This window comes from Haplochromis burtoni, unplaced genomic scaffold (assembly GCF_018398535.1).
Source record: "Haplochromis burtoni strain Fernald_Lab_line unplaced genomic scaffold, NCSU_Asbu1 Contig_307, whole genome shotgun sequence".
In the NCBI taxonomy this organism is placed as follows: domain Eukaryota; kingdom Metazoa; phylum Chordata; class Actinopteri; order Cichliformes; family Cichlidae; genus Haplochromis; species Haplochromis burtoni.
In genome coordinates, this window is record NW_024582668.1 from 603,787 (window position 1) to 630,995 (window position 27,209).

At 40.7% G+C, this 27,209-nt stretch overlaps 1 protein-coding gene across 2 annotated transcripts in view; it reads left to right on the forward strand.

Annotated features, from left to right (window-relative positions):
- Nucleotides 1-27,209, forward strand: part of mtor (mechanistic target of rapamycin kinase) — a 75,482-nt gene that overhangs the window by 43,948 nt on the left and 4,325 nt on the right. For both annotated transcript variants that reach the window (XM_042228162.1, XM_005941650.3), the window contains exons 30-51: nucleotides 335-474; nucleotides 4,427-4,527; nucleotides 5,092-5,207; nucleotides 8,082-8,159; nucleotides 8,642-8,749; nucleotides 12,145-12,270; nucleotides 12,891-13,022; nucleotides 14,895-15,010; nucleotides 17,403-17,520; nucleotides 18,026-18,223; nucleotides 18,596-18,696; nucleotides 18,878-18,974; nucleotides 19,085-19,183; nucleotides 19,311-19,433; nucleotides 20,095-20,277; nucleotides 20,734-20,868; nucleotides 22,325-22,499; nucleotides 24,709-24,844; nucleotides 24,969-25,116; nucleotides 26,215-26,337; nucleotides 26,876-26,958; nucleotides 27,072-27,144. In XM_042228162.1, coding sequence (XP_042084096.1) covers nucleotides 335-474; nucleotides 4,427-4,527; nucleotides 5,092-5,207; nucleotides 8,082-8,159; nucleotides 8,642-8,749; nucleotides 12,145-12,270; nucleotides 12,891-13,022; nucleotides 14,895-15,010; nucleotides 17,403-17,520; nucleotides 18,026-18,223; nucleotides 18,596-18,696; nucleotides 18,878-18,974; nucleotides 19,085-19,183; nucleotides 19,311-19,433; nucleotides 20,095-20,277; nucleotides 20,734-20,868; nucleotides 22,325-22,499; nucleotides 24,709-24,844; nucleotides 24,969-25,116; nucleotides 26,215-26,337; nucleotides 26,876-26,958; nucleotides 27,072-27,144 — 2,709 coding nt within the window. The remainder of the gene's footprint in view (nucleotides 1-334; nucleotides 475-4,426; nucleotides 4,528-5,091; nucleotides 5,208-8,081; nucleotides 8,160-8,641; nucleotides 8,750-12,144; nucleotides 12,271-12,890; nucleotides 13,023-14,894; nucleotides 15,011-17,402; nucleotides 17,521-18,025; nucleotides 18,224-18,595; nucleotides 18,697-18,877; nucleotides 18,975-19,084; nucleotides 19,184-19,310; nucleotides 19,434-20,094; nucleotides 20,278-20,733; nucleotides 20,869-22,324; nucleotides 22,500-24,708; nucleotides 24,845-24,968; nucleotides 25,117-26,214; nucleotides 26,338-26,875; nucleotides 26,959-27,071; nucleotides 27,145-27,209) is intronic.

Genomic DNA, 27,209 nt, shown 5'->3' on the forward strand with positions numbered 1-27,209 from the left:
CATGGGAGAATGCAATGTTTTCCTGATTAGTATACACTTCAGGAACCCTCACAGTGAAGTGTGTGCTTAATCATTCGTGCATGGCTCCCTAAAGAAGTCCTGGAAGTCATTGGTAGATGTAACAGGTCCAGGATTGCTTGTTGAAGTAGAAAATGTCAGCCATACAGCACAGTAAGGTACTGTAGATGGAAAAAGGATTGCTCTTCCAAAACTCTTTATTACATTGTCCAATGGTCACGAAAAAACCCACATAATCCCAAAACATTATGATACAGTGTTATAGTTTGATATGTCTTCTGTAATCGCTATCCTACTGTATTTTTTCATCTTTTAGGAAATCCAAGCCACCTGGTATGAGAAGCTACATGAGTGGGAAGATGCCTTGGTAGCATATGACAAGAAGATTGACATGAACAAAGAGGATCCAGAGCTCATCCTGGGGCGAATGCGCTGCTTAGAGGCTCTGGGAGAATGGTATGTTATTAATCTTACCTAGTATGAGTTCAGTAGGGCTAAATAAGAATAAGTTGACAGTGATAATATGTTCTTTGTTCTGGGGTTTTTTTAAAATCTTGGGTCACATACGTACATAGGAAGCCATATTCCTAATGAGACCTGACATTAGGTCTCTCATTTGATACCTCTGAGTTGACTAAAGACATTTTACGAGAAAACACATGAACAGTCACCCAGGACAAGCCAGAGGTGCTGCTACACCATTGAAGCAAAGCCTCAGCGCCATAATAGCCACCCACTTTGATAGAGCATACTTAGGGGAAAAAATCACAAGATGGATAGAAATATGTTGATCATCACAGAGCTCAAAAAGCAAAGCAGATGTTAATTAGCTTATATAACCTGCTGTCATTATGGTGCACACTATGATTCTTTCCACAAGAGAATGATTCAGCTGAAATAGAGCTTTGTGTTTGTGTGTGGCAGGGTAGGGCTTAGAGATGATATAACAGTTGACCAATGTTAGGTTTTGCTACACAATGACATTGTGAAGGTCTCAGTACTAATCAAAAAGTGATTTAAGATTGCACAGTTGATGCTTTTGACAGTCTTATTAGAGAGTTGGACACCTTTTAAGCAAATGTTTAGTCTAGAAAGTTTGAAGGAAGGAGCCTTTAGAATTAGGAAAGTCTTGCTGCCATAATTCTGCAGTAATGAGTCCTTCTGTGTTCTGTAGACATTAGTCAGTTTTGCAAAAGTCTGTTATTTCAGGATGACTGAATGCAACACAAGCAAATAATCTGTGTATATAGAGTCATTTTAGCATGTTTTTTCTCTGCTTTAAGGTGGCTTTCATTGTTAATTGGAACTTAAAGCTATATAAGGCACTGAATGTGTTCCTCTTGGGGAGGTCTGCCTGTCTAATAAAGCCAGTTATCAAATTTTAGGCACACTTTTCATGTGCACGTTTTCATTTCATTTGGTTTTCACCTTTAAAAGTATTTTACAGTGCCAAAATATACTTCTATTTGTCTGCTGTAGACACATGTGCTAGTTTACTTGAGGTTGTACCTGTTGCCTTCATTGTTATGTGATATCCAGGCAGATGGAAAACAACTTCATTTCACTGACCCCCATCCAGCCCCGTCTCTCTCATTTTCTCTGCCTATCCTTCCTCCCTTTCTCATCTAAGCTTCTTCCAACACCCTGCCATTAAAGCACCTGCAGTTGGTTTGACTGGACATTTCTTTGATTGTTGTTAATGCAGAATCAGTCTTGGTTGGATGCACCTGACCCCAACAGGAACCTCCATCTGTTTGGTGGGATACTCGCTGTTATCAGATTGTTATGGAACAGTACACTGATGATGTTCATCTGTAAGAACAAATGAATGTATAAATAATTGCAGATGTCACAGAAACATTATCTTTTGTCAGTTTCCTTTTCATTTTGTCCAGATGTGCTTGGCAGGAAAGTCATTTTGTGTGAAATGTCATTAGAATGAGAAGATCCTTTTGATATGTGGCGAGGAAAGACCAGTATAATATTACAATACTTTAAAAGTACCAGTTAAAACAGTTTCTCGTAGGTAATTTAAATGTTTTTGAATCTCAAACCTGTTAAGATAAGACAAATATGAAAAAACCCATTAAAGACTATACAATATACAGTATGGAAAATACAGGCTGTGACTACAGTGGACACTTGTCACTGTTTTTAACACTGAGTTTCATCTAAGTTTGTACGTTGTAATTTCTGTCTTATCTGCCGCTGGCTGATTGACCAGCAGCAGCACAAGGAAGAGTACCCACAGACCAGTTGTACCACACTGCTCCCTTTGACAACAGATACTGTCTAAAGGTAGATAAGCAGTCAGAAGCAATCACGCTACCACTTTTGGACCATAATTTCCCCATTAGACACCTCTGATATGCAAATCAGTATCTGTTCAATAAAAAAACATTCCTGTGCATCATCTTACTTTGACTTTTGTAGGTCAGTGTCATCTTGGCCGTCTATTTAATGTTCCAGTATTCAGTTCTATTTGTTACCTGATTAACAAGACATGTTAAGTTCAGTTTTTTCCCTCAATGCTATACATACTCTGGGGTTGATCTCACTCCAGTACTTTAAATTTGTTTGCTTTAATTGGAATGTTTCCGTTTCTTTTCTTTTTTTTGTTGTTGTTGCTCACCGTTCTTGTGGTTTTTTTCTTTCTCTTTTCTTTCACTGCTGTGATCACCTACTTCCCCACTCACCTACAAACAACACCCTCTATTTCTGCATATTCACACACCACGCAAACACATGTGCTCAACGGCAGCACATTTACAACAGCCTCACAGCGCACACAGACTTATAGGACACACACGCAAGCCACGCTTGTTCATATTAGTGAATATACACACACATAGTCAGACTTATGGAGCCTCTCACCACACATTTTTTCTCTCTTTCTATTTACAAACAAGTGATGTTTCCACATTCTCTTCACCCATCTAAACGAAACACCCAGCGTACATCATTAGACATACACACACAATTATGGGCACACTAAGGTTTGTCACATGGAATGTAAATGGAGCTGGCACCAGAGAAAAAAGGTTAAAGATATTTAACCAGCTTAAAAAACTACAGGCAGATGTTGTTTTATTACAAGAAACTCACAGGCCTGTCACAGGTTTAAACGAACTTAAAACACCTGGTTTCCTAACGTGTTTGCAGCCGGTTATAATTCTAGACAAAGGGGAGTAGCAATTTTAATACATAAAAATGTTAATTTTACAGTACTCAATGCAGTTATAGATCCAGAGGGTAGATTCCTTATTATTAAATTATCAATATTTAACAAAAAGCTATGTATTGTAAGTGTATATGGTCCAAATGTTGATGAACCCTCATTCTTCCACGGATTTGTTAGTGCACTCTCTGAAAAACCTTGATTGCACACTTATTCTTGGCAGCGACCTCAACCTTGGACTAAATGAAGAAATGGATAGGCTCAACACAACAGGAACTCAGCGCAATTGGCAGTCCACAAATATAATCAAACAGTATATGAGCGACTATGGCCTTTGCGATGCATGGCGCTCCCTTCACCCCAACAGTAAGGAATAGTCTTTCTTCTCACATGTCCATCACTCCTACTCTCGTCTGGATTATTTCCTAGTCAGCAGCTAACTGCTGAGTGACATCTCAGACACTGAGATGCCCACCCTTCAATTTTAAATCCATGTAGACATTAAGGGTTCTCGGGAGGGGCCGTGCTAACACCTGCTGGTCTCTGGCAGCAGCACCATGCTCTCCCGTGTTTTAAATGCACCTTAGAACAACACGGGTCTTCACACACCCCTGTTCTCTGCTGGCAGAGCCGGCGGCACTGCATCCCCCTCTGGCTTCTGCTCTGTGGCTATTGGCTCTCCTCAGCTCTTCCCAGGAGGGTGGCACGGATGCCCCTCCGGTGGTCCTCCTTGGGCTCTCGCACTCTGGGGCCTCTGGATGTCTGGAGCCTGGATCTCCTCCATGCCTGCTTCATGCCCTGGGGGATGGGGCTATGGCTCTCTCTACACCCTCTAGCAGACCGTTACATGGGGAAACCTTTTGAATACAAGCGCGCTGATCCACAGAGGTGTGCACATGGGTGTTCACTGTTCATAGACATAAACTACACCTTTATTGGCTGCTATTTCCAAGCACATTGTGCACTGTCGGTCCTGCTTTCTTGTCGGTCTTTCTTTCTCCCTTTCCTATCCTCAGTCATGTCTGTCCCGTCTGTAACAACTGAAAATAAAATAAAATAAATAATAACAACAAAGGTCGAACAAATGGACCAATACGGCAAGGCCGTGATGATCCATTGGGTATCCTTGTTGATCTTCAGACAACAATTCTGACGGCTAAAGAACCAAATGGGACAGGCAAAAAAAAACAACAAAAAAAAACAAACATTTGTTTTGTTAATGTTTTCCAGGGGCCAGTTGCACCAGCAGTGTTGTGAAGAATGGACACTTGTCAGTGAAGAAACGCAGGCCAAGATGGCGCGCATGGCTGCTGCTGCTGCCTGGGGTCTAGGTAATCGCTCAAATACTTAATATGAGACTGCAAATAATTATTCAAAATAGTCATTGGAGTGAAAATGTGGATATATATATGTATATTTAGCAGTCAGGGTACAGAAAATACCATCGCTGGGCATTTAAGCCACTGTCTGCCTGACTCAGTGAAACAATGCAACAGTGAAAACAGTACCAGCTCTTGCCAAGTCTTGCTCGCATAACCAGATGGGAATAGTATCCAGTCATAACATTGACATATCGTAATGTGCAATGGTGGAGAAAAGCAGGGAACACACTGCTAAAGCAACCCCAGAGGTTTCTGGTCTGTTGCTTTGACTTTCCTAAGTGGTAAAACCAGATGTGACACCCAACTGGCAGGCTTGTCTTTCTGAAGATGATGTTGGAAAAACATAATGTCGAGGTTATCGTTATTTACGCTGTGGTGGAGCGTTGATCAAAGTAGCTGTGACTGCACACTAAGTAATATGTAGATACCACATTTAAATATTTACTCATTATGACAAAGTTCTTGCGTAACTCGTGTCTTTGTTCTTTTTTTTGTGGCGTTATTGTTGTCCAGGGCACTGGGACAGCATGGAAGAGTACACGTGTATGATCCCTAGAGACACGCACGATGGGGCTTTTTATAGAGCAGTGCTAGCCCTTCATCAGGACCTCTTCTCATTGGCCCAACAGGTGGGTTAAGTCATCATTCACAAATGGGCCCAGCTCATACAAATACACTAAAGTGTGTATTTTTAGATACGCTCTCATAAAGACATGCTTCACTTGAAATTACCCCGTCTTATGTTGTCTGGAATTTTCCATAGTCTTTATAGCAAAGCATGAGATGTTCAAATCACCAAAAACCAAACATTGTAAAGAAACATAAAATGGTTTTACAGCTCCAAAAGGGATCAAATTCCTCCCATCAGCTGCGGCTGTTCATTAAAACTAGTAAAATACACCAGGTCTGGGTATTTTCTTTTCTTTTATGATGTGGTACCTCCTTGGTGTGGAAATGTTATGTAACTCCCCAAATTGGAAATCATTACGGCATTTATCCTCAAACAAATAAAGAGCCTATTAGTCCTCCTGTCTGCATGTCGACAAGGTCTGGTGGAGGTCAGGTGGGTTGTGTTTTCCTCATCTGATCACGTTTGAGGATTGTAGATGAGTTCATGGTCCCTGGAGATGCATTTGTTCAAACTGGATGGAGGAACGTCTCACGCACACATGCCTCACCTGCTTCTTCAGCTACCCTCGACTCATCCTCCGTGTCCCCTTCTCACCATCAAAAGCCCTGGAGACTTGCTTCCTCTGACCTCTCTTTCCCTTCACAGCCCTCCCACACCACACACGATTTAGAGATTGGGTCCAGGTGTGGCCCACAGGATTCTTCAGAATAAGGGAAGTTTCGACTTTTTGCTGACAAGAAGCCACTCACAATGGGGTGGCTGTAGCTCAGGTGGCAGAGCAGGTCAGCCACTAATCAGAAGGTCGGTGGTTCGATCCCAGGCTGCCTCCTGGCTGCATGCCAAATATCCTTGGGCAAGATACTAACCCCATGTTTGCCTACTGGTGGTGGTCAGAGGGCCCAGTGGTGCCAGTGTCCGGCAGCCTCGCCTCTGTCAGTGCGCCCCAGGGCAGCTGTGGCTTCAACGTAGCTTGCCATTGCCAGTGTGTGAATGTGTGTGTGAATGGGTGAATGACTGAATGTAGTGTAAAGCGCTTTGGGGTCCTTAGAGCGCTATACAAATGCAGGGCATTTACCATTTACCAATGAAAGAGGAGGAATGAGAAGCAGATGCAGAGAGGGAGAAAGCTCGAACATCGACATGAGATCAGTCTAGTTTTCCGGATGCCGTTGGTAATCCTCGCACTTGAGAGGCTGGCTGACGCTTTCTTTCCTCTATACCCCCAACAACCAGACATGTGCTCCGTGAGACTTGGACGGCATCTGTGTGAATGGTTTCAGGTTGCTTTGCTTTATAAAGCCCACTGTTTGGTCTGATGATGTGTAGACACTAGTCATGCTCCTTGCACAAGATTTATGATACGTCTGCTCTCTGAATGCGTTTGATTTGTACATTTTCTTGTGGGTTTTGCAAGTCACATTCCTCTTTTTGACATCTCAGTCACAACTGGGCTTTGTTTCAAGGCCTAGTTATGTTTTTTGTTTGTTTTTTCTTCTGCAGTGGCTGATTTGGGCCTAAACAGTCATACACAGGCTGTTATACTACACTGCAATCATAAGCTAATATCACTGAACTTAAACCGTAAATGCAACCTTGTCGTAAAAGAACAGAATCCTTGGGTGATGGTTGGTTGTGCTGCCAGGAACCAGACACTGCATTTATCAGGAGTCGTCTGGACTGCACATTTTCAATGAGGCCCCAGCGTGGTAATTCAGGAGTAAACAGGACCATAACAGAGTGAAGACTATAAAGAAGCAGCTTCATTGTCACCTCATCCCCACCACCATCTTGTTGTGCGTGCCTGAGGAGTTGTTTTGGCATGCAGTTGCTCCTTTCCCTCCCCACAAAAAATAATTGGTGGGAGTTGGTCTGAAACAGCTGTGTGCCCTGGTCTTAGACGCTTCCTCAGTAATCCTCTCATTTTACCTTCCCTCTAATAACAGTTCCCAAAAACATTGACTGTACAAGCTCAAAAATCAGCAGACTTGCAGCTAGAATACGTGTGTCCTTGTTTGTCCCTTTAGCTACTCTGGATCGGGTCTTTGTCTCAGTTACGGTATTTCTGCCCCTCGGGGTACGCATTCACCGGTAATGGAATGTTTGCAGCATCCTTGAATTTGGAGAAGTCTCACAGGGAAAGTTGGAGACTTGCTGAGTGTGTGATACACTCCAAAACTCCAAATGTAGTGGAGGAGGGAGGAGAGTGAATGGAAAAGAAAAGGTTTTTGTATTCTGTTCATAGCAAGAACCTTGACTAAGAGCTTCCATTGTGAGTTCTTTGTCAGCCTGCATTTCCCCTCTCTGTTTCTGTAATTGTGTAAAAATTGACGTTATTTTTAAGACACATTTGACAGCCTTAAGCGTGGTTACATAACTTTTGTACTGTTGCTCTCAACAGTTCATTTACTTGTCCTTATAAAATGTTTGGCACTCAGCAGTGCATCAGATCATTTTCCTATACAAGCAGGCATTCTAGTCCTAATTGCATTAATGTGTCACTGTTGGCAGCTCTTAAGTAAGAAAGGTTTGAACAGGAGGCTGTAGCATGACTTTGTGCTTTTATACCAAGTGTTTTTATTTCCTAGTGTTACCCAAACCTAGCCAGTCCTGACGCAGGGAGTTTTTAGGAGAGTGTGACATTGTGCTATGGTACATTCAGGGGACAAGCTTGAGGAAATGCCCTATGCAACCAGTAGTACCAGTGGTGTATTTAGAGAGAATTCAAGGCCCCGTTTGCTAACTAATAGTTGGAGCATTCAGGAAAGTTTTTTGAAAACGAGGGGGGGGATGTAGCATATTTACATTTATGTGTGGTGATAAACTAGGGATGTTTTAAACGTAACATTATACTTTTTTTGTGCTTTTAATGCAGTGCATTGACAAAGCAAGAGACCTCCTGGATGCCGAGCTCACTGCCATGGCGGGAGAGAGCTACAGTCGAGCCTACGGGGTAAATGTTACCATCTTTTTCATAGCATTCATATGCAGTGAGCTTGTGTAACAGCTATAAAATTGAATTTTCATTTGACTTCCAAGTTTCAAACCCTAAATGTCATGCCACAGCTGTGTCTGTTTCATTGTGTATCTAAATGGTATTATCCAAACATATCAACAGCTGAAACTAGAAAAGAGCTGTTAATATGAAATCTGATCATAGTAGATTTTGATCCATAGTGCAGCAGTAAACATGGTAGAGATATGGAAAAAAAACAAAACAACTATTGATATCGGTATAACTAATGTTTACTGAAGCTGCACAGTTGGGTCCAGTGGGTTAATGAATGCATTTGTTTGCAATTTCTGATCATTTTAAAAGCTGTTATGATCTTTTAATGATTCACAGAAGCTCCGTCTTAGCAATGTAACTGCTATAATCAACTGTTATACTCAGTATCTGTGTAAGTAATCTGAGTATGTTTTTTTCTTTCTCAGGCCATGGTGTCTTGCCAGATGTTGTCAGAACTAGAGGAGGTAATCCAGTATAAGCTGGTGCCAGAGAGAAGGGAAATCATCAGGGAAACATGGTGGGAGAGGCTTCAGGTAATAGCACACGATATGTGGACACAAACAATATTATTTTATGATGTTTATTTAATAAATATGATACTGTAGCGCAGTGCCTACTCTGTAGTATTCCAGTTCCAAATGCCCAGTGAATGCACCACATCACCCATCCATTCACATGTCACCCCCGGCCTGTGGAAGTTGACGTAAACTGTCTGCCTTCTACTTTTTAATTGACGTAGTCTCGCCCTGGGTCAACACACCTGAAATTAATGATTAGTTCATTACCAGCCTCTGGAGATCTTCAAGACATGTTGAGGAGGTAATTTAGCCATTTGAATCAGCTGTGTTGCATCAAGGACACATCTAAAACCTATAAGACACGGGCACTCGAGGCCTGTGTTGCCTACCCGTGCCCTAAAGGAACAATTCACAGATATAAGTCGTAAATTTTTTTTAAGAGTAAATTAACCTCCTCAAACATGTGCACAGACTAATAAAGAAAAGAAGATTAATTTTGATCATATAGTGACTTTGCGTACCATTAGTGTCATGAAAAAAAATGAAAAGGGTGGCTCGTTTGATGTAATCCACACTGTAAACCAACTGTAAACTCCTCATTTGACTGATTATATCATTATTAATTGTGAATTTCAGTGTTGTATATGTTGTTAAATGAAATACAAGGATGTTTGGAACAACCTTGACTCCACAAGCGGTTGGGAAATATTTACAGCCTGCCAAGTCTTTGGTATTTGAGACGAATGTCATCCAGTGTAAAATAATGAAGTTCAAGTACATCTTTTCCATTTTGCGTGACATCTTAATTAACTGTGTTTCGCCCTTTTATGTGCACGCTGAGGGGAGGGATATTAAGTCAGAGAGAAAGACTGTTAAAATTTTGATCTGTGATGCACCATTCCTGACACTTTAAATCATCTAGTTGTTCTAATGCAGCATTAATTATATGGCTTAAGATCAGCCCTTTTTGGAGTTCCTGCTTCTCTTCCCCTGCTCAGATGTTACGGACACTGCTCTGGAAAATTTTCGGAATTGAAATGCAAAAACCTGTGTCATCCTTCACCTTTACCACGTGCCAGGAACCGTGTACTCATCTGAAGACACTGTGTCCCTGCCCAGATTTTTTTAGTATGTTGTTTTTTTAGGTTTTTTTGGACAGTCTGACGTGGAAATGCCAGGGCGCTTAATGCAATTGGATCACTTTCCTCCCACTCCAGAAGGTCACAGTAATGTCCCGAGATACAACAAAGGACACTGGCTTTGATTGAACAAAAACAAAAACCGAAATACGTGGAGTGTATGAACAATATGGGTGATATGTGATTTTTGGATTGTTGTATTTTTAACACTTTTGTTAAACCAAAGTATCAGATCCACAGACAGTATAAAAGCTGCTATCGTCACACACTGGTTCTGGACTCTGCATTTTGAAGTTTCAATGTTAGCATTTGGGGGGGGGGGTTTAGAGCCAGAAGTTATCCTATATGGAAAAAAAAAGTTAAAGTTATTGGCTACTTATAGCAAGTTTGATTATCCAGCTACATTAATTAACTGTATTGGTTCAAGACACAAGTGCAAATGCTAGTTAATCTGTGCAAAAAAAAAAAAAAAAGACAGACTAATAAAACATTAGTATTTCATTCACCAAAACTGAAGCACAAATGTGCTGAATCACAGACAGTTTGTCTGTATCACCGTAGTTAATCCATTAAAGTTGCTGAAAAAGGCAACCAACAGCACACACAAACAGTGAAGAGTTCCAAGTTACTGACATGAAGAAATAGAAGCAAGGCCTAACATACAGCAGTTGTCTTTAGCACAGCAATGCGTTTAACTCAGTTATCCAGGTTATAGCAAAAAAACAAACTGACCCCACTCACAGTGGGTTTCTGGACAGAGGTTGAAACTGTCTTTGTACCGCGCTGTGAATATGCTTCTGAATGTTCTAATGTTTTAATGTTGAAGTCTCTGGAGATTGACTCTCTGTTGGAGCAGCCTCAACTGGGAAGTAGAGTAACGGCAGTTTCCTCTACTTTCAGTTGGCTTTATGTTTCGGAGATTTCCCCCCTTGATTACAGAACACTTGTGACTCTTTTTCTACTCAACATTGCACACGATTTTCTAAAATAGTATTTCCCAGTCATCTTACCTTGTGTTGGGGATCAAACTGTGTATTTGTTATTTGACAGAGTCCACACATCTGTCCACGAGTGTCCTGCTGTTAAGTGCTTTTTCCCTTAAACAGCTTATCCCTCATCAAAGTTTTGCAGGTGTGGTAAAGGTGCAAGAAAACACAGTATCAGATTGATTTCTTGCACTTCTGTCCATTTAAACCCCAGTTTCAGTCGCGGACTAAGGCCAAGTGTCTGTTAAAGGATCAGTCCTTTTTTCCCCCTTTTTTGTGTTCTGTTTCTCAAACAAATGCAAGTCTGTGAAACATTTTAATATTCCTCTAAGAAAAGGTTGAGGATTTCAGGACTTATGTGTATTTCTCTGTACTTCTGTGCACGTATTTTAAAACAGCTCACCCCTCCAGTCTTTGTAGGGGATATTTTTAAGCCTTTTTCCTACTCGTTTATATAACAGATTCTTTTGGCAAATTCAGGCAGATTGCCTCTCAATAAAAGCTCTTTGTTGTTTACTTGCGTTCTTCAGCTGTTTCACCTCGCAGTTCATTTTTCAATCAAAACCATAATATTTTAAAACATATTGGAAATTTTTATTCTGTTTAATTAAATGAAATGGGTTTATTCTTGTGTCTGGAAGGACAGCTACATCACTGCAGTGATGTCGTTTAAGACCATCTGTCCATCATGATGCGCATTCAGGTGCATTTGTTCCCTTCAGTCAACGTGGATGAATTGGATAATGTGGCTTCATACCTCATAAGCACAATGCCAATGATTTCTTGTGGTTTAATCCAAACTAAACTGTGTTAGCTATTATAGTTACTGAGCATAGTTCAAGCCAGATGTGACCTGCACGTAGGTCTTTATCCCATCATGTTAAGCTTACTACAAAAAATGTAGTGTTGAACTTTACCCTAACATTTCAGCTTACTGAAAGGTCCCATTATAGTTTTACCATTTAAGGAAATACAGTTAACATAAACATTAAATTAAAGAATTCCTTCAAGATACGATTATCTTTGTAGATGATTTGTTGTACTGCTAAAGGTTAAATGTTTGTTTAATAGAAGCAGTGGTCTTGCAAATATAAATATGAGACCTGTATATTTATCTTTTTCTGCCATGTGAGCCTGTACTTACTGTGGGCATTTTAAACAAATAATAGTGAAATCTTTGAAGCATACATCTCCCTCACGTGTGTTTGTTCTCTCAAGGTTCACTAGTAGGTACCTCTCTCTCTCTGAACAATGTGACGGAGCAACAATATGTGTTTTCCTTCAGGGCTGTCAGCGCATTGTAGAGGATTGGCAGAGGATCTTAATGGTCAGATCTCTGGTCATCAGCCCCCACGAAGACATGAGGACCTGGTTGAAATATGCCAGTCTTTGTGGCAAGAGCGGACGCCTGGTGAGTACAGTGACATGTTTGTACAAGGGAAGGGATTCTACAGATGAATTCTAGTCACACAGCACTCAGAACAAAATCAGAGCTGATTCTGATCAGTTTTTCCAGGAGGAAAAAGGAAGGTCATTTCTAACAAAGTGAAGTGCAACTATGAACTGAAATGATATTTCATTTGAAATGTTTTTAGCTGGCACTGATGAAAGTAGAACAGCTGCGCACCTTCAATCAGCACTGTTTAGAAACCTGATCGTTCATATCTTCTCTATTAAATTTGTGCAATTTTCTGTCCCTGACCTCAACGTTTTTATAATTGATGGTAGATGGTTGGCTATTTTTTCCACATCTACTCTTATTATATTTAAGTGCACACAAAAGATAGCAGAATCTCCAATAACTCACTGTAACATTAAAAGTAGACGAGAACGGCCATCTTAATGTCTTAATCTGCCTTCCTCTTTTCTGAAAACCTGTTTTCAACTAAAGACAAATACAGGTTGATGTTTCTGTAGTTTTGCAAGTCCCTAAAAGTCAGGGGTAATATCTGTGATTTCATCTTCCAAATTCTTTTTGAACTGTGAGTCTTCTGACTCGGGTACTTTTTCTTGGCCACTTTGTCCCTCTAGGCACTGGCCCATAAGACCCTGGTCCTCCTCCTAGGTGTTGACCCCTCCAAGCAACTTGATCACCCATTGCCTACAACCCACCCTCACGTTACCTATGCTTACATGAAGTACATGTGGAAGAGCGGCCGCAAGGTAGGACCATCAACAATGTTTTTGTAGGTTCAAAATTAATGTTTCCTAAAAAGCAAAGGGCAGCATGACTAGAGATCTAATTTATCACTCTTGTATGCGTGTTTTGAGAATAAATGAAGTAATGATCAAAGTTTTGTGGAGGCTAGAAAGGGAGTGCTTATATTAGTCACCATACAGTAATTTCATAAACAGCCGATTTATTCATTTGAAAGGTTTAAATGAGCCAGAAATAACATAAATAATGTGAAAAATGTTAATTGCTTGTTTATTTATTGCTGGATATGTAATTCTGACAGAAGACTCACCATAAATTAAAACATGATGAGACATCAGTGCTTGTGTCTGCTGCCCACAAGTTTAAACAGTGTAGTGAGCACTGGTTCTTACATTAATTGGCATGTATCACTAATAGTCAGTGCAGGCAGTCGGTGACAGCCAGAGGAAAACTCTGTTATGCAATCTTGTCTTCGGATACGTCTGTAAATCTTTCCTCAACAGGCTCCATAATTATAATCACAGGTATGAGGTAGGGGATTTTTTTTCCTGAAATACAATTTGAAAGAGCATTTTGGGGGATTGAAAAAAAAAAAAGCCATTGTTAACATATTTGCAATGCAATATTGTTCAATTGCGAATTACGTTTTATTCAGTTTTTACTTAATTTGGGCTTCCAGCAGCAACTGTGGATGGAAATATATAATTTTGCAGAGTGCTGTGATAAGTGGCAGATTTGACAGAATTACAATATTTCATTGATCAGTAAAACAACCCAGCTGTTACATTTACATGAATGTTGTTTTTAATCTTAAATATCCATGGCAACAATGGAAAAAGTGCTAATAAATGTTAGTACTTCGTCAGAAACACTTGTTCTTTCTGTGTTCCAGCATTCAACACAGTAACACAGGTCAAACTGCCAAATACTGGCGGCAGTGACTCAAGGTTTCAATGTGTGTGTCACCCGAGCAGCATGGGATTGAACTGCCCTGCCCTGTGCCATTTTACACACGCAAGCACACTTGCACCCATTCGCAAACAGTATACACACCCCCAAACGCACTTAAACATGTCCAGATTTATTTCTAGGTGTTAAATAGCATATGTGGCTCCAGGCTGCATTCTCATTAGGGGACTTAGGTAAGTGTGAGTGTGAGCATGAGCACTGCTGTTGCCAGGACCAGCTGCTCTGCTCAACTGACAAATAATATAAAAACAGAGACCAAGAGCAGGGGCAGGACCCTACTGTTTCTGGGTTTTAAAATGTTCAGGGACATTAGCCCTGTCACTGATGACTGAATCACACAGTAGTAAGGCATCTACCAGTAATAGTCAAATTAGCATTAAAGGCAATGCTTTTGGAAATGATGGCTTTATCTGTTTTCTCATGTTTCAAACTGTGATCTTAAAGTCATTCATATATATGCATTCATGCAGATGATCAGGTGAAAAAGATGCAGATTACTGGTCAGCATTGCAAGTCTGGGGATGTTGAATAGTGTATAGGACACTTTTCTTTGCTTTAAGATCACGTCATAGGAGGTCTTAACCAGCTTAACAAAAACCTTGACTGCAAAGGTGTGCTAGCAAAACAGAATAGCAGGCTGTCCCCTGTAGAACCAACAGTAAGCCCACCGACACTGATATGTTCAGAAAACAGTGTTTGCTGTTGGTTGTCGTGAATGCACGAATTAAAAAAGTGATCAGCGTTGATAAAACACTCACAAACCTGTCAAACCAGAAATAAAAGACTAATCATAAATGTGCAGTTTGTGTAGTTTGACTTAACTGATTTCGTTAGGATGCAAACCGTACACAAATATATTTTAAAGTCATGCTAAAGTTTATTTGCTATTGCTATTTGCATCTCTCCAGATCGACGCTTTCCAGCACATGCAGCATTTTGTGCAAGGAGTGCAACAGCAAGCTCAACACGCCGTTGCAGCTGAGGACCATCAGCGGAAGCAGGAGCTCTACAAGCTGATGGCCAGGTCTGACCTTTTTCTGGAAACACAGTAACACAGACGTATCGCCAAACAAATACAAGCTTTCTTGGAGAACATGTCACAGGAGGAAGTGTAACGAGTTAACAAGGAAAATTAAACCTGTTTGTTATTTCAGTTTCATAATCCTGGGATTATTCACACCGACTCACTGTCACACTTTTCTGAGTTAACTGAGTGTAACAAGGGCCATCACTTATGTTAAGATTGACATCAGAACATTAAATGGTTGCATTTTAAGTTGAGTTTTCTTTAAAGATGGAAAAATAGAAGTGGACTTTCAGAACTGCAATGTTGTAGCTTTAGTTTTAAAGAAATCATTTAAGAAGCTGAGAATTTATTCCCCTTTGCCAGTCTCTGTATACCCACTCTGGCATGGCAGAGAAAACCCAAAGCAATATGCTGAGGCAAGGAAAAAGTAACCTCATGTATTTCCTCCCTCATGCTCTAAACACGTAGGGTCATGTCCAGTGCAGTTTTATTTCCACGAGCGTGACCCATTCTGGCATAGCACCTTTTACAAATCCACCGGCATCCTGTGTGATTTTAGTTTTTTCTGTTCTTCCAAGGCTCAAAGCTTTCAATAAACAAATCTATTGGCAGGAAATGTGGCACCATGCTGATGGGTATCACCACCACAGTGCTGTTAGTTTGCACCTTTTCCAGTAGGCGCTGTGCTGTTCATTTGATAGTCCTGGCACATTGGTTTGCACCTTTACCCTATCATCACCTCACCTCACAGTGGAAGAAAGATGCAGTAAAGTCTTTTGAAAACTCGACATTCCAGTAGCTGTTGTGTGGTTTTAGATTGTGATTTTTTTTTTATTTTTTTTTTTGGCTGAGAAAATGGAAAGTTTCATGTTCCCAAAAATGACTGGGAAAGACTTCAGACTGTTAAAAAAGATGCACGCTCTTGTGGGCTCATCAAAATATTTGAGAAAGATATCTAAGACTTCCTTCTTTTATGGTTTAGCTGCTTTTCTTTGTGCAGAAGAGACTGATTACGTTTTAAAGAATTTGGATGTGCTGCATTGTCTCTCAAATAAGTCAAAATAAGCAAGAGGTGTTGCATGGGAACAGGTATAATCCATGTACAGTAAATCACACAGTGTCATTTCGCCATGTGCACAGAGCAGTCATGTGTACCCTCCCATCTCATAAATCAAACGTGACAACACATAAGTGGGAACGTGGGTAGAAGGGGCTTTTTCCACTCACTTTTTCATCTTCCACAGAATGGTTGTGTAAAAAAAAAAAAAGAAGAAAAAAATGCATGACGGGGAAAAACACCTGTACGCTGTCAGACAGGACGGGTTCTCTCTAGACATTCTGACACACTTTCTTTAATACAGCCTGACTACATGGTATGGAGAACACCTGGACTGCTCAGACACTCACATATACACAGTCATACAGACACCTCCACCCCCAAACTATCCTGTATAATTCCACTGATACTAATCAATAACTCTGGGGTCTGCAGCCAGAAGAAACATGTTCCAATGTCACCAGATGCCTCGCCTTAACTCCTTCTTTCAGTAAAAGTTGAACCTGTCAACAGTTTACGGACACAGTTCCACACAGATGCTGAACTTGAGCTGTACATCTGCATGGAAAGGCACTCGTACGAAATTACGTAATCCAAAAGGCAATTTATTGGAGGGGCTCTGACATATTCACAGTACTGATAGATGGTTTGACAAAGCAGTTCTTGCCAGTTTCTCAGTTTAGAGTAGTTTTATCTGAATTATGTGTCTTGGCCCTGCCAAGCACAACTAGTTTGACTTTTGCCTGTAAGCATCTGTGTTTTTTTGGATGATGGATTGAGCAAAGTCCTCCTGGGATGCCACAAAGCTCACCGTTGGGTTAAATTAGGGGAAAATTGGTTTGGATAATTGAAAATCTCCAGCCTTTCAGTAGATAAATGAACTGTTGCCTCACGTATTACTACTTCTGATATATGCCTATGAGACTTCCAAGCTGTGCATCATTATCGGACCTTTTTATATAAACTGCCCTTGGATTTCCTGAATGTGACTGCCAAGTCTTTATAAGCAATGACAACATAAGCAAGCTTATAAACTCATGGAGATATTTCTTTTTGGCTTGTCCCTGGAGTACATTTGTTTCCTTGTCACTAATGTAGTCACTGAATTATCTTCTTCTGCAGAGCTTCTCTTAATGGCGCTGATCTTTATTACCTTCTCATGGTCTAAAAGAGGTTTTTATTCTTAATGCCAGAAATATCAAGGGCTTAAATCTGACTTATAATATATAGTGCACCAAATAACTTCTTTCTGCCAGTCAAAATGGTATATTTACATGTGATTGAAGTACTAATGTTAGAGTGAATTTCCCTCTTCTCTCTTTCTCCATTTAGATGTTTCTTGAAGCTGGGGGAGTGGCAGCTCAGTCTGCAGGGCATCAATGAGAGCACCATCCCCAAAGTTCTGCAGTATTACAGCAATTCAACTGAGCATGACCGCAACTGGTACAAGGTCAGCTCCTCTCTTTTAACTCTGACCTTTAACGTTTGGCTTCTCTCTCTGGCTGCAATAAAATCCCAGCTGTGTCAGTAAGTAAACGTCTCAGCCCTGTTATGCCACTACGAAAACCTTAGACCTCCATTCCTGCGCCCTTATTATTTTGCTCAGTAGATACTCTCCAATTGTTTTCTGCGCTCCATCACATCAAAGATATGTGGTGATGGAAGAGCTGAAAGCATCTCTGCTTTTTCTGCCTGTGCTGCAGGCTACAGAGACGTCTCTACAGACTCTCTCCCCATCCATCTTCACCAACTCGCTTCAGCTTCAACCTTTAATAGCAGGTTGCATAACAGTGCAAACATCAAACTCATATGTTTGTATGAGAGAAATTACAGCGCCCTGGGAGATATCTGTCCCATAGCAAACTGGAAAATGACATCATGAACAAACGTGGAAGTTATTTCCAGTTAATAGCTCCGAACACCAGTTTCATTCAGTTTGAACCATCTTTCGGCAGGCTTGGCACGCCTGGGCTGTGATGAATTTTGAGGCAGTGCTGCACTACAAACACCAAAACCAAGGGCGAGATGAAAAGAAGAAGCTGCGGCACGCCAGTGGTGCCAGTGTTAATAGTGAAGCCAGCAACAGCGACAGTGAGGTTGACAGCACTGATCCCAGTCCTGTGCCCTCACCAGGTCAGAAGAAGGTCAATGAGGTGAGTTACGGAAATGACACTGAGCATTCGGTGTCCTCTTGTCCAAGCGCTCTAAATTCAGCTAGTGCTTTATGATACTTAACATACCTGACTTGGTGTGTAAGCCATTATACACATATTATCGCCAATTTTCAAAACTGCTCATCAGTCAGAATCTTTTAATGTCTCACTGTCATCTAAAACACATTAAACATATAAGAATTCAGGTTCAAACTGATAATACACCACATAAATCTAAAACCGCAATATTTGACATCAAAATGGTCAAAAGTCAAGACTGACATGGCTGAAAACTGCAGCTTGACTTGTGTCATCTGACTGTTTGTTTTTTTAATCATGAAAAGCATATTTTTTTATACTCTCTCGCTTTAGGATCTCTCAAAGACGTTGCTCCTGTACACAGTTCCTGCTGTGCAAGGTTTTTTCCGCTCCATTTCCCTGTCCAGAGGAAATAACTTGCAGGACACGCTTAGGTGAGTTGTGTCCGACTGTAACACACACACACACACACACACACACACTGGACAAGTAGCCCAAAGAGCACCCATACGTGCTATGTGAGTACAGGAGGCCCTCTAGTGGCTGACTGTGATTGATTCACAATGGTCAAAAAGGAAGAGAGAGTCTAGTTTTATTTTGTTTTCTACTGCTCAGGGTTTTGACTCTGTGGTTTGATTATGGTCACTGGCCCGAAGTGAATGAAGCTCTGGTGGAAGGCATCAAGACCATTCAAATAGACACCTGGCTGCAGGTAATATATGTAGAGAAATAAAATCATATGAGAAATATTTTTTTGGGTGGGAGAAAAGGCTGATTTGAGTGCAATTTTGAGAGAATAGTGCAATGTTTTTATATTTACAGGTCATCCCGCAGCTTATAGCTCGAATCGACACCCCGCGAGCCCTGGTGGGCCGTCTGATCCACCAGCTGCTAACCGACATTGGACGATATCATCCCCAGGTAAGTCTGCTTATTCTACTGGAGGCTATATTTTAGAACACAGAACAGCCACACAGCCACATTTCTTTTATGAAAAGTTAAAAGCTGTACCCTCAGTGATCAGCGTTTGTTCTGTGTTCACATGCAGGCTTTGATCTACCCACTGACTGTGGCTTCAAAGTCCACCACTACCGCTCGCCACAATGCTGCCAACAAGATTCTGAAGAACATGTGTGAACACTGCAACACCTTAGTTCAGCAAGCTATGATGGTAAAACATCTCTGTTGCACTACTGAATTAAAACATCTTTATAAATTGCATAGTAAATAGTTGTGGGTTTGTTCCATTGGGTTAAATGTGAACTTTATAGTCTAGTGGTCTAAACATTTGGCTAACAAGTGGATGATCCCTGGTTTGAACCTGGGAGAAGACACAAGGTTCCAGCGTCCAGCATTTAAATAAATGAATTAAGACTAAACCTGCCAAGTCAAACAGAGCTAACTGCTGTGGCGATTCCATATTAATGAGGGAGCAGAGCTGACAGTAGCTTCTTCTTTATATATATAATTAACAAAATATTTAATTTCCAAACAGGAGTTATAGAAATGTAGATAAGGTTTTCTGGTTCTTGTTATGACTTGTTGTATCATTTAAAATTAAATGGGAAAGGCTAATTAGCAGCAGAGGAGGAAATTCAGCCTTTTTCGTTGTGATTGTGAACATTTCTAATTGTAATTGAATTGTAATGTACATCACCCTGTAAAAGGAAAAAGCTTGATGAAGGTGAACTTTGCATTTCCTTTTTTCTTTAAAATATTTGCAATTTATATTTTCTGTATAAAACAATTTTAAATTGTCGAGATTTTACCTGTGAAAACAGGTCATCATTACGCTACAGACTGACCTTTTCCTTTTGTTTCCCTTCATCCAGGTGAGTGAGGAGCTCATCCGAGTGGCCATCTTGTGGCATGAGATGTGGCACGAGGGCCTTGAAGAGGCATCCCGTCTGTACTTCGGTGAGCGCAACGTCAAGGGCATGTTTGCTGTACTGGAACCCCTACATGCCATGATGGAGAGGGGACCACAGACCCTCAAAGAGACCTCTTTCAATCAGGTTTGAATCTTCTCGGTTTGATTTGTTGTCGCGGTGCAAGCAATGATGACAGGGACTGGAAACAGTACTCAAGCATGTGTGCACTAGCTTCTGATTCTGTTCCTAAATGTAAATGATGGCTTTCACATTATTTTATTACATTTCTGTCAAAAAAGGCTTAAAGATTAATGATTAAACATTCTATCCATGCTTCAACTAAACTGTTGAAAACAAAATGTGTTCTGATATGGAGGCCGGAAGATAGAGGGGCCTTGGTGGCCTGTGCATATTATATATATATACTTTTTATTTGGATCCTCATCAGCAACAGCAGTGGTAGAAATATTTCCAAGCTTCCACCATCCCACACAATATAAATTTATCATAAGCCAAATTAAAAATTTAATAGCTTTCAGGAGAGAAAAGAAATTGGACACAAAAAGAAAACACTTGTGTTTCTCTTACTTCATGCTACAGGCTTATGGGAGGGACCTGATGGAGGCACAAGACTGGTGCAGGAAGTACATGCGCTCTGGAAATGTTAAAGACCTGACTCAGGCCTGGGACCTCTACTACCACGTGTTCAGACGCATCTCCAAGCAGCTGCCACAGGTGATTGAAAATATGAAGCCTACAGTCAGTTACACTACTTTTTTTGTTAATAATATATAAATCACCATCCTAATGATCACTGCAGTGTGCCTCATATAGTAATATTCAACAGTATATGCAGTGTATGTACAATGTTAGCATTTTTGTGCACGTACTGTGTCATATGGTACGTCAGAGTACGTCTTTTGTGCCTCCTGGAAAAATCTGAGCTGACATCTCACCACGTCTGTGTCCATTCCAGTGTTTCATCAGATTATAGATTTTGCATTTCATGCCCCGACTCATTCTTTGATCTTAAGATGGTAAATGTCTCCTAGTCGTGTAATATGACATAAAAGACTAATGGCTACTGTGTGTTTTTTGCCAGCATACCAACATTAGAAACAACACTGAATGGGAGCTAATGATAGCGACTTCTTTCATTCCCCCATCTCTGTTTAAAGTCATTGAGCAGGAAGAAAAAAACTAATGTTGCAAGATGTTGAAAGACGGCAGGATGGTGATGAGAGTGATGATGTAGGAAGAGGAATGGCACAGCATCAGTGGATAGCATTGCTCATTTTATTGTCACGCCCTCAGGCACCACTCTGTCTATTAAATTATGGCATAATATCCTAATGTAAAATTTCACAAGAGGCAGAATATTTTTCGAGATATATTTTACAAGTTGCAGGTAGTTTATTTTCTGTGGTCAATTGTTTGGTTTTAACTATCAGCATCTGTCAGATTGTTGTAGCCACTTTGGTACAACATAATGGGTAGATGCTTCAATAGAAAGCAGGGCTTGTTGCTATAGGAGAAGAGATGAAATTGAATTGATAGATGCCATTCCTAGCAGCTATCATCACATTGTTGAAGAGTGACATTAAAAATAGTTCTGTCAGCAGCTTGTACTGCACATAATAAATGAAGATGGCAATGCTATTTGACACTGTAGCATGGCCCTGCTCTCAAGGATGCACCCTGCTGTGACATTACAGTACGCAGCATGAAATACGCTGCAGCATTACGACATGCTGGGAGCAGTGCAAATATTCCCCCACAGGGCATTAACATAGAGATAAACCCTTCCCAGAATGCATCCAAATGGCAGTTCCAGCGCAGGGCGGGACAGTAACCATACATCAGCATTCAGAAATGAACCATAAAGGCCTTTAAATAGTGTGCCACATTCAGATTTGATGCAGTGTAAATGACTGATGGTTGCAGACAAGCAGCAAATGCATTAAGAAAGTGAAATGTTCCAGATGATTTATAAAAAGCTGCGTATAAACAAGTTTCTCTGGATAAAGCCTTTTAACTTGGATATGAGCCAGTGTCTGCTACAATATGCATATTGCTTTAGGCACTGTTGGCTTGGCAGGCGCTGCTTTGTCAGTGAAGTTTTTGTACACAAGACTTAAAACTAATTGTCTCTTCCTGTGCTACACCCCCACCTCATCAACTTTCCTCACAGCTGACCTCCCTGGAGCTGCAATATGTTTCTCCGAAGCTGCTGATGTGTCGAGACCTGGAGCTTGCTGTACCCGGCACTTATGACCCCAACCAGCCTATCATTCGCATCCAGTCCATCGCCCCCTCCCTGCAGGTCATCACCTCCAAGCAGCGCCCACGCAAACTCACCATCATGGGTAAGATTAGGAGAAAATTGCACAGCCCTTGTGGCTCTGAACCCATTATATTAGGAAAATGGATTAAAGAATATTTCTAGTCATATGCTTTCAGCGGGCATGGGCCGTCACATTAGAGAAAATTCAATATTAATCGAATCCAACAATAAACAGGGCACAGTTTATTTTGAATTCATCGGTCATGGCATGTGGTGTGGCTAGAATATGACCGTAGAAAACGTTCATACCACCAGAAGCAAGATCAAACAAGTGATAAGCAAATATGAATTCCACTCACCACACGTGGACCAGACTCGATGGTTATTTAACTTTCTACCAAAAGAGTCTTGGTTTTTTTCCCAGTCTCTTCCGAATGAACATACGGGGGGCACACCACGGTTCGTCACAAACCCTCCCAACACTGTTCTTTGTTATTAAATTGAATACTGAAATAAATAACTTTGACATGCTACCCTCTGCTCCGTTGTGTGATATGAAATATGACAGCGAAGTGCTTCTAAAATGGCAAAGCACTGTAATATCACATTGTCTTGAAGCCAAATCCACACATTATCAATCATAAACTGTTCATTCTGCTTCACACATTTTATGCCCCTGTACCAGCGCCAGCCATGACCGGAGGCAATATGTTTTTGGGTTGTCCTACCCCACTGTCGGTAAATCTGATTCTCACGATATCTTAGGGATTCATTGCCCTTCAGGGACATTTTGCCACAAACATCCACTAGGTCTCGGTGGACTGAATTAATAAGCTACAATATAAGATATAATAATAATAACACGTGTCTAATAAGTCAAAAATGCTAAATTGATGAGATAATGTAGGCAAAAGGTCAAAGTTTGACTTCAGTGTGACGACATAATTTTCTGCGAAAGAAACTTTTCTGGCCGTTATTCAACACCATACCTCAGAAGCACAAGGGGAGATTGTGACCATATTTCACGTGTAGTCGGATATTGAATTGGTGACACTGAGGTGCGGTTTCCACCTTGAAACTACAGTGATAGATTTTTTTTTGTGCTGCAGGGCTGATAGTGTGTGTGAAGCATACATGATTTAGAATTTGTAGCGCAGAGCAATATCCCTGTTTGAACCGTCATCACAGGACTTTGTGTTTCTTCAGAATCAGCGTTATTGACCAAGTTTAATTCCTTCAAAGTCTGCACAGACAGCTGCAGCTTTACTGCTGGGGAGAGGTTACAACTGCAAAACTTCTCTGGACAATACTGTACTTTGTTCTGATGTATTCCATCAGTGTTATATAACACACTCTGTAAAAGATGATGGCTAATAAATCAACTGACCTCTGGAGCAAGACTTCAGATTAAGACCTGTCAGCCACTGCAGGCAACCTAGATTTACTTTCGATGCTCCTTCTTCTGGTACAATGTACTTACTGGCGTTGTCATTAGAAGCAGACTCGGGATAGAACAGGGGCATTATTTTCCACTGGAAGCTTCAGTTTACTCCATTAAAGGTAGTACTGTGTTGGTGAAATAGTGGAGCAATTAGATAAGTGTCATCGTCTGTAATTCAGATAAGTGAAACACGTTTTCCTGTCTGTCATGCTGAAAACTTCATTCTGCTCAAGAGGACTGAGTCAATATCATAGTTCATCCAGCAGCTATTAACATACTGAAAGTATCGTGGTACTTCATAAGCATCATAGGCTTTCAGAGTCTTTTTAATCCTTTATTGCATATCTGCTGTTTATTTGGTCAGAATTATTCGCGTCCTGATGCTAATAGTCAGTTGCGAATCCTTTTTGCTGGAATTCTTCTTTAGTTCGTGGCACGATGATTTCTGAAGTGACAGCTCAAACACTCGCCGAAGTTTTTCTACTGTGTGTAAATTGGAAGATAAACCTCAGTTTAAGCTTAATTTTACAAACTTTTAGCATTGCAAAGTTAAAACACCTAAATTGCACAGCAGTACTTTTTGCTATGGCTCAGGGTAAAGGTCAGTATAGAAAACTAGTATATTTAGAAATCCTGTGTTGAAAATTTCTCGCTCTGTTGAAAAGCACTTGGGGAATTTTTGACAAAGCTTCAAATGTCGTCCGGGGGGGAGGGTTCTCATACTCAGAGGAGTATGAGTTGACCCTGGCAAAAATACACTGCCATTTCCAACCATTAAGAGTTTATTTATGCATTTCTTTCCATTGTTCAAGCAGTCCATCATTGTTGTATTTTATTGCCCCATCTGCAGGTAGTAATGGCCACGAGTTCATGTTCCTGTTGAAGGGCCATGAGGACTTGAGGCAGGATGAGAGAGTCATGCAGCTGTTCGGTCTGGTTAACACGCTTCTGGCAAACGACCCTGCGTCCTTGCGCAAGAACCTCAGGTAGACACACACTCTGGCGTCACCACACACGCACAAATTCCAAGAAACAGTTGTGTTTTACTCACCTCGCACATACCTGACAAAGTTGTTTGTGCTCAACCCGGCTGTGTGTTGTGTTCATCAGCATTCAGCGCTACGCAGTGATCCCCCTGTCCACCAACTCGGGCCTGATTGGCTGGGTGCCCCACTGTGACACCCTGCATGCCCTCATCAGAGACTACAGAGAGAAGAAAAAGATTTTGCTCAACATTGAACATCGCATCATGCTCAGGGTGAGGAACTGCTTCTATTTCCACTGTCTGAATAAGTGACAACAGTTTCAGGATGTTTTCTCTCCAACTATGTGCTTATTTACGTTGTTTGATCCCATTAGTTACTTTTTCAGCCAGTTAGCTTCCTTTGGAACTTCAGCATGTCACAAAAAACACATTCACATGATGAATTAACTTCCTGTCTTACTAAATACATTTTAATGTGTTATTGGCTGAACGTACTCACATGTTGTTTATGTTTCGTGCCAACAAGCTGGTACTATTCGTTTATATAAATTGTCATTTTCATATAAAACTACACACTAAATAGATTCATCAGAGCTGAGGAAGCATCTGTTTCCAGTGATTATATTGATGAATACCAATCACTCTTTGTGAAAACACATTTACAGATTTTTAATTGTCACAAATTAACTGCAGATCCCCCCCGGAATTCCTAATTAGTCAAAGGAGAATAACAAAATACATAATTTTCTTTGCTAAAACATCACTGCAGAAAGTAAAAGCTCTTGACCCAATACCAGGATCAGGGGGGAAAGTCAGTGGTTTGATGCCTGGCTCCTTCAGTCTTCATGCCAAAATGTCGTTGGGGAAAAATCATGAAGGACAAACACTTCACTTCAGCTGTGTGTGAGTGTGTCTGTGATAGAAACAGCAAATGGGTGAATGTGGCTTATAGTGTGACGTTTACGAGGCCTTAAAACCAGAAAAAGATTTGCACAATTTGCATCCAGTTTATGATTTTCAATCAGATTAATCTGACTTTTTTTCCCCTTTTAAACATATTAACAGCCTATCCTAGCTGCCTCTTGCAGGCCCCCAGTCTGTCGGTGGTCTGAATAAAAACAGAAAGAAACCAAATATCAGATATTGAAGAACAGCGGTTTATTTCCAAAAAGTATTTGATTAACATTTGTAAATGTCTTTTCTTATACTGGTGAGCAGTTACATTTTGAACACAATCGAACACCATGGGGGTGACAACTCAAGTTTTATGAATGTCTATGTTCTGTCGATCACCTGTGCTTCTTGCTAATTGTTTGAATTTGTAAATTCTGAATAGCGAAAGACTTTAAAGACTTTCAACTCTCACTCCAGATGGCTCCAGACTACGACCACCTGACGCTGATGGAGAAGGTGGAGGTGTTTGAACATGCTGTCAATAACACAGCCGGAGACGACCTGGCCAAGCTCTTGTGGCTCAAGAGCCCCAGCTCTGAGGTAAAGTGCTTCACTTCTATACTTTGTCAGCAGTGCAGAGGAGGGGACTTGGTCTTTTCACTATCTTTATGTATTCAGTGGTACTTGGATAAAATGTCAAGAGAGTCTAATTATAGATCCAATAACTTTTTGAATTAACATCTCTTCCTCAATAAAATACCACGTCACCTCAAAACTGGTCTTCCTTTGGGAAAGGTTTTCATTGGATGCAGACCAGGCAAAGTAGGTCTTTGTAGTTTCTCATTTTTCTGATTACTGCGGGGATACAGGTGTAGTGAAATAAAATTGTTGTTTTCCCTAAAGAATGGGTTTTCTGGGTTATCTGTCCTACTTTTAAAGCACTGACTCTGCAGGATTTCACTAAGAGAGCATCAAATTGAATCAGTTTTAGTACCCCGTGTACCTGATGCTCCATGTGTTTAAGTGTCTGGAAAGATGTGTTCAGCAGCCTGCCAGAGATTTCTGTTTCATTTCCCACAATATTTTTTTATTATGACCTAGAGGAGCACTCAGAACACAAATGTTATTTCTCCTACAGGTGTGGTTCGACAGGAGGACGAACTACACTCGATCCCTGGCTGTGATGTCCATGGTGGGCTACATCCTCGGACTGGGTGACAGGTGAGCTTCTCAAACAAAACACTAAAAACCCTATATTAATGTAAAAAAGTGTTAGAATGGCCACAAAGAAAATGGTAAAACATTATTGAGGAGATGATGTTTCTGTTCTCCAGGCATCCATCCAATTTGATGTTAGACCGGTTAAGCGGCAAGATCCTACACATCGACTTTGGAGACTGTTTTGAGGTGGGAGGAGATTTGTATTAAATATATTACAAACTTTTCTGATATGTATATATATATATATATAT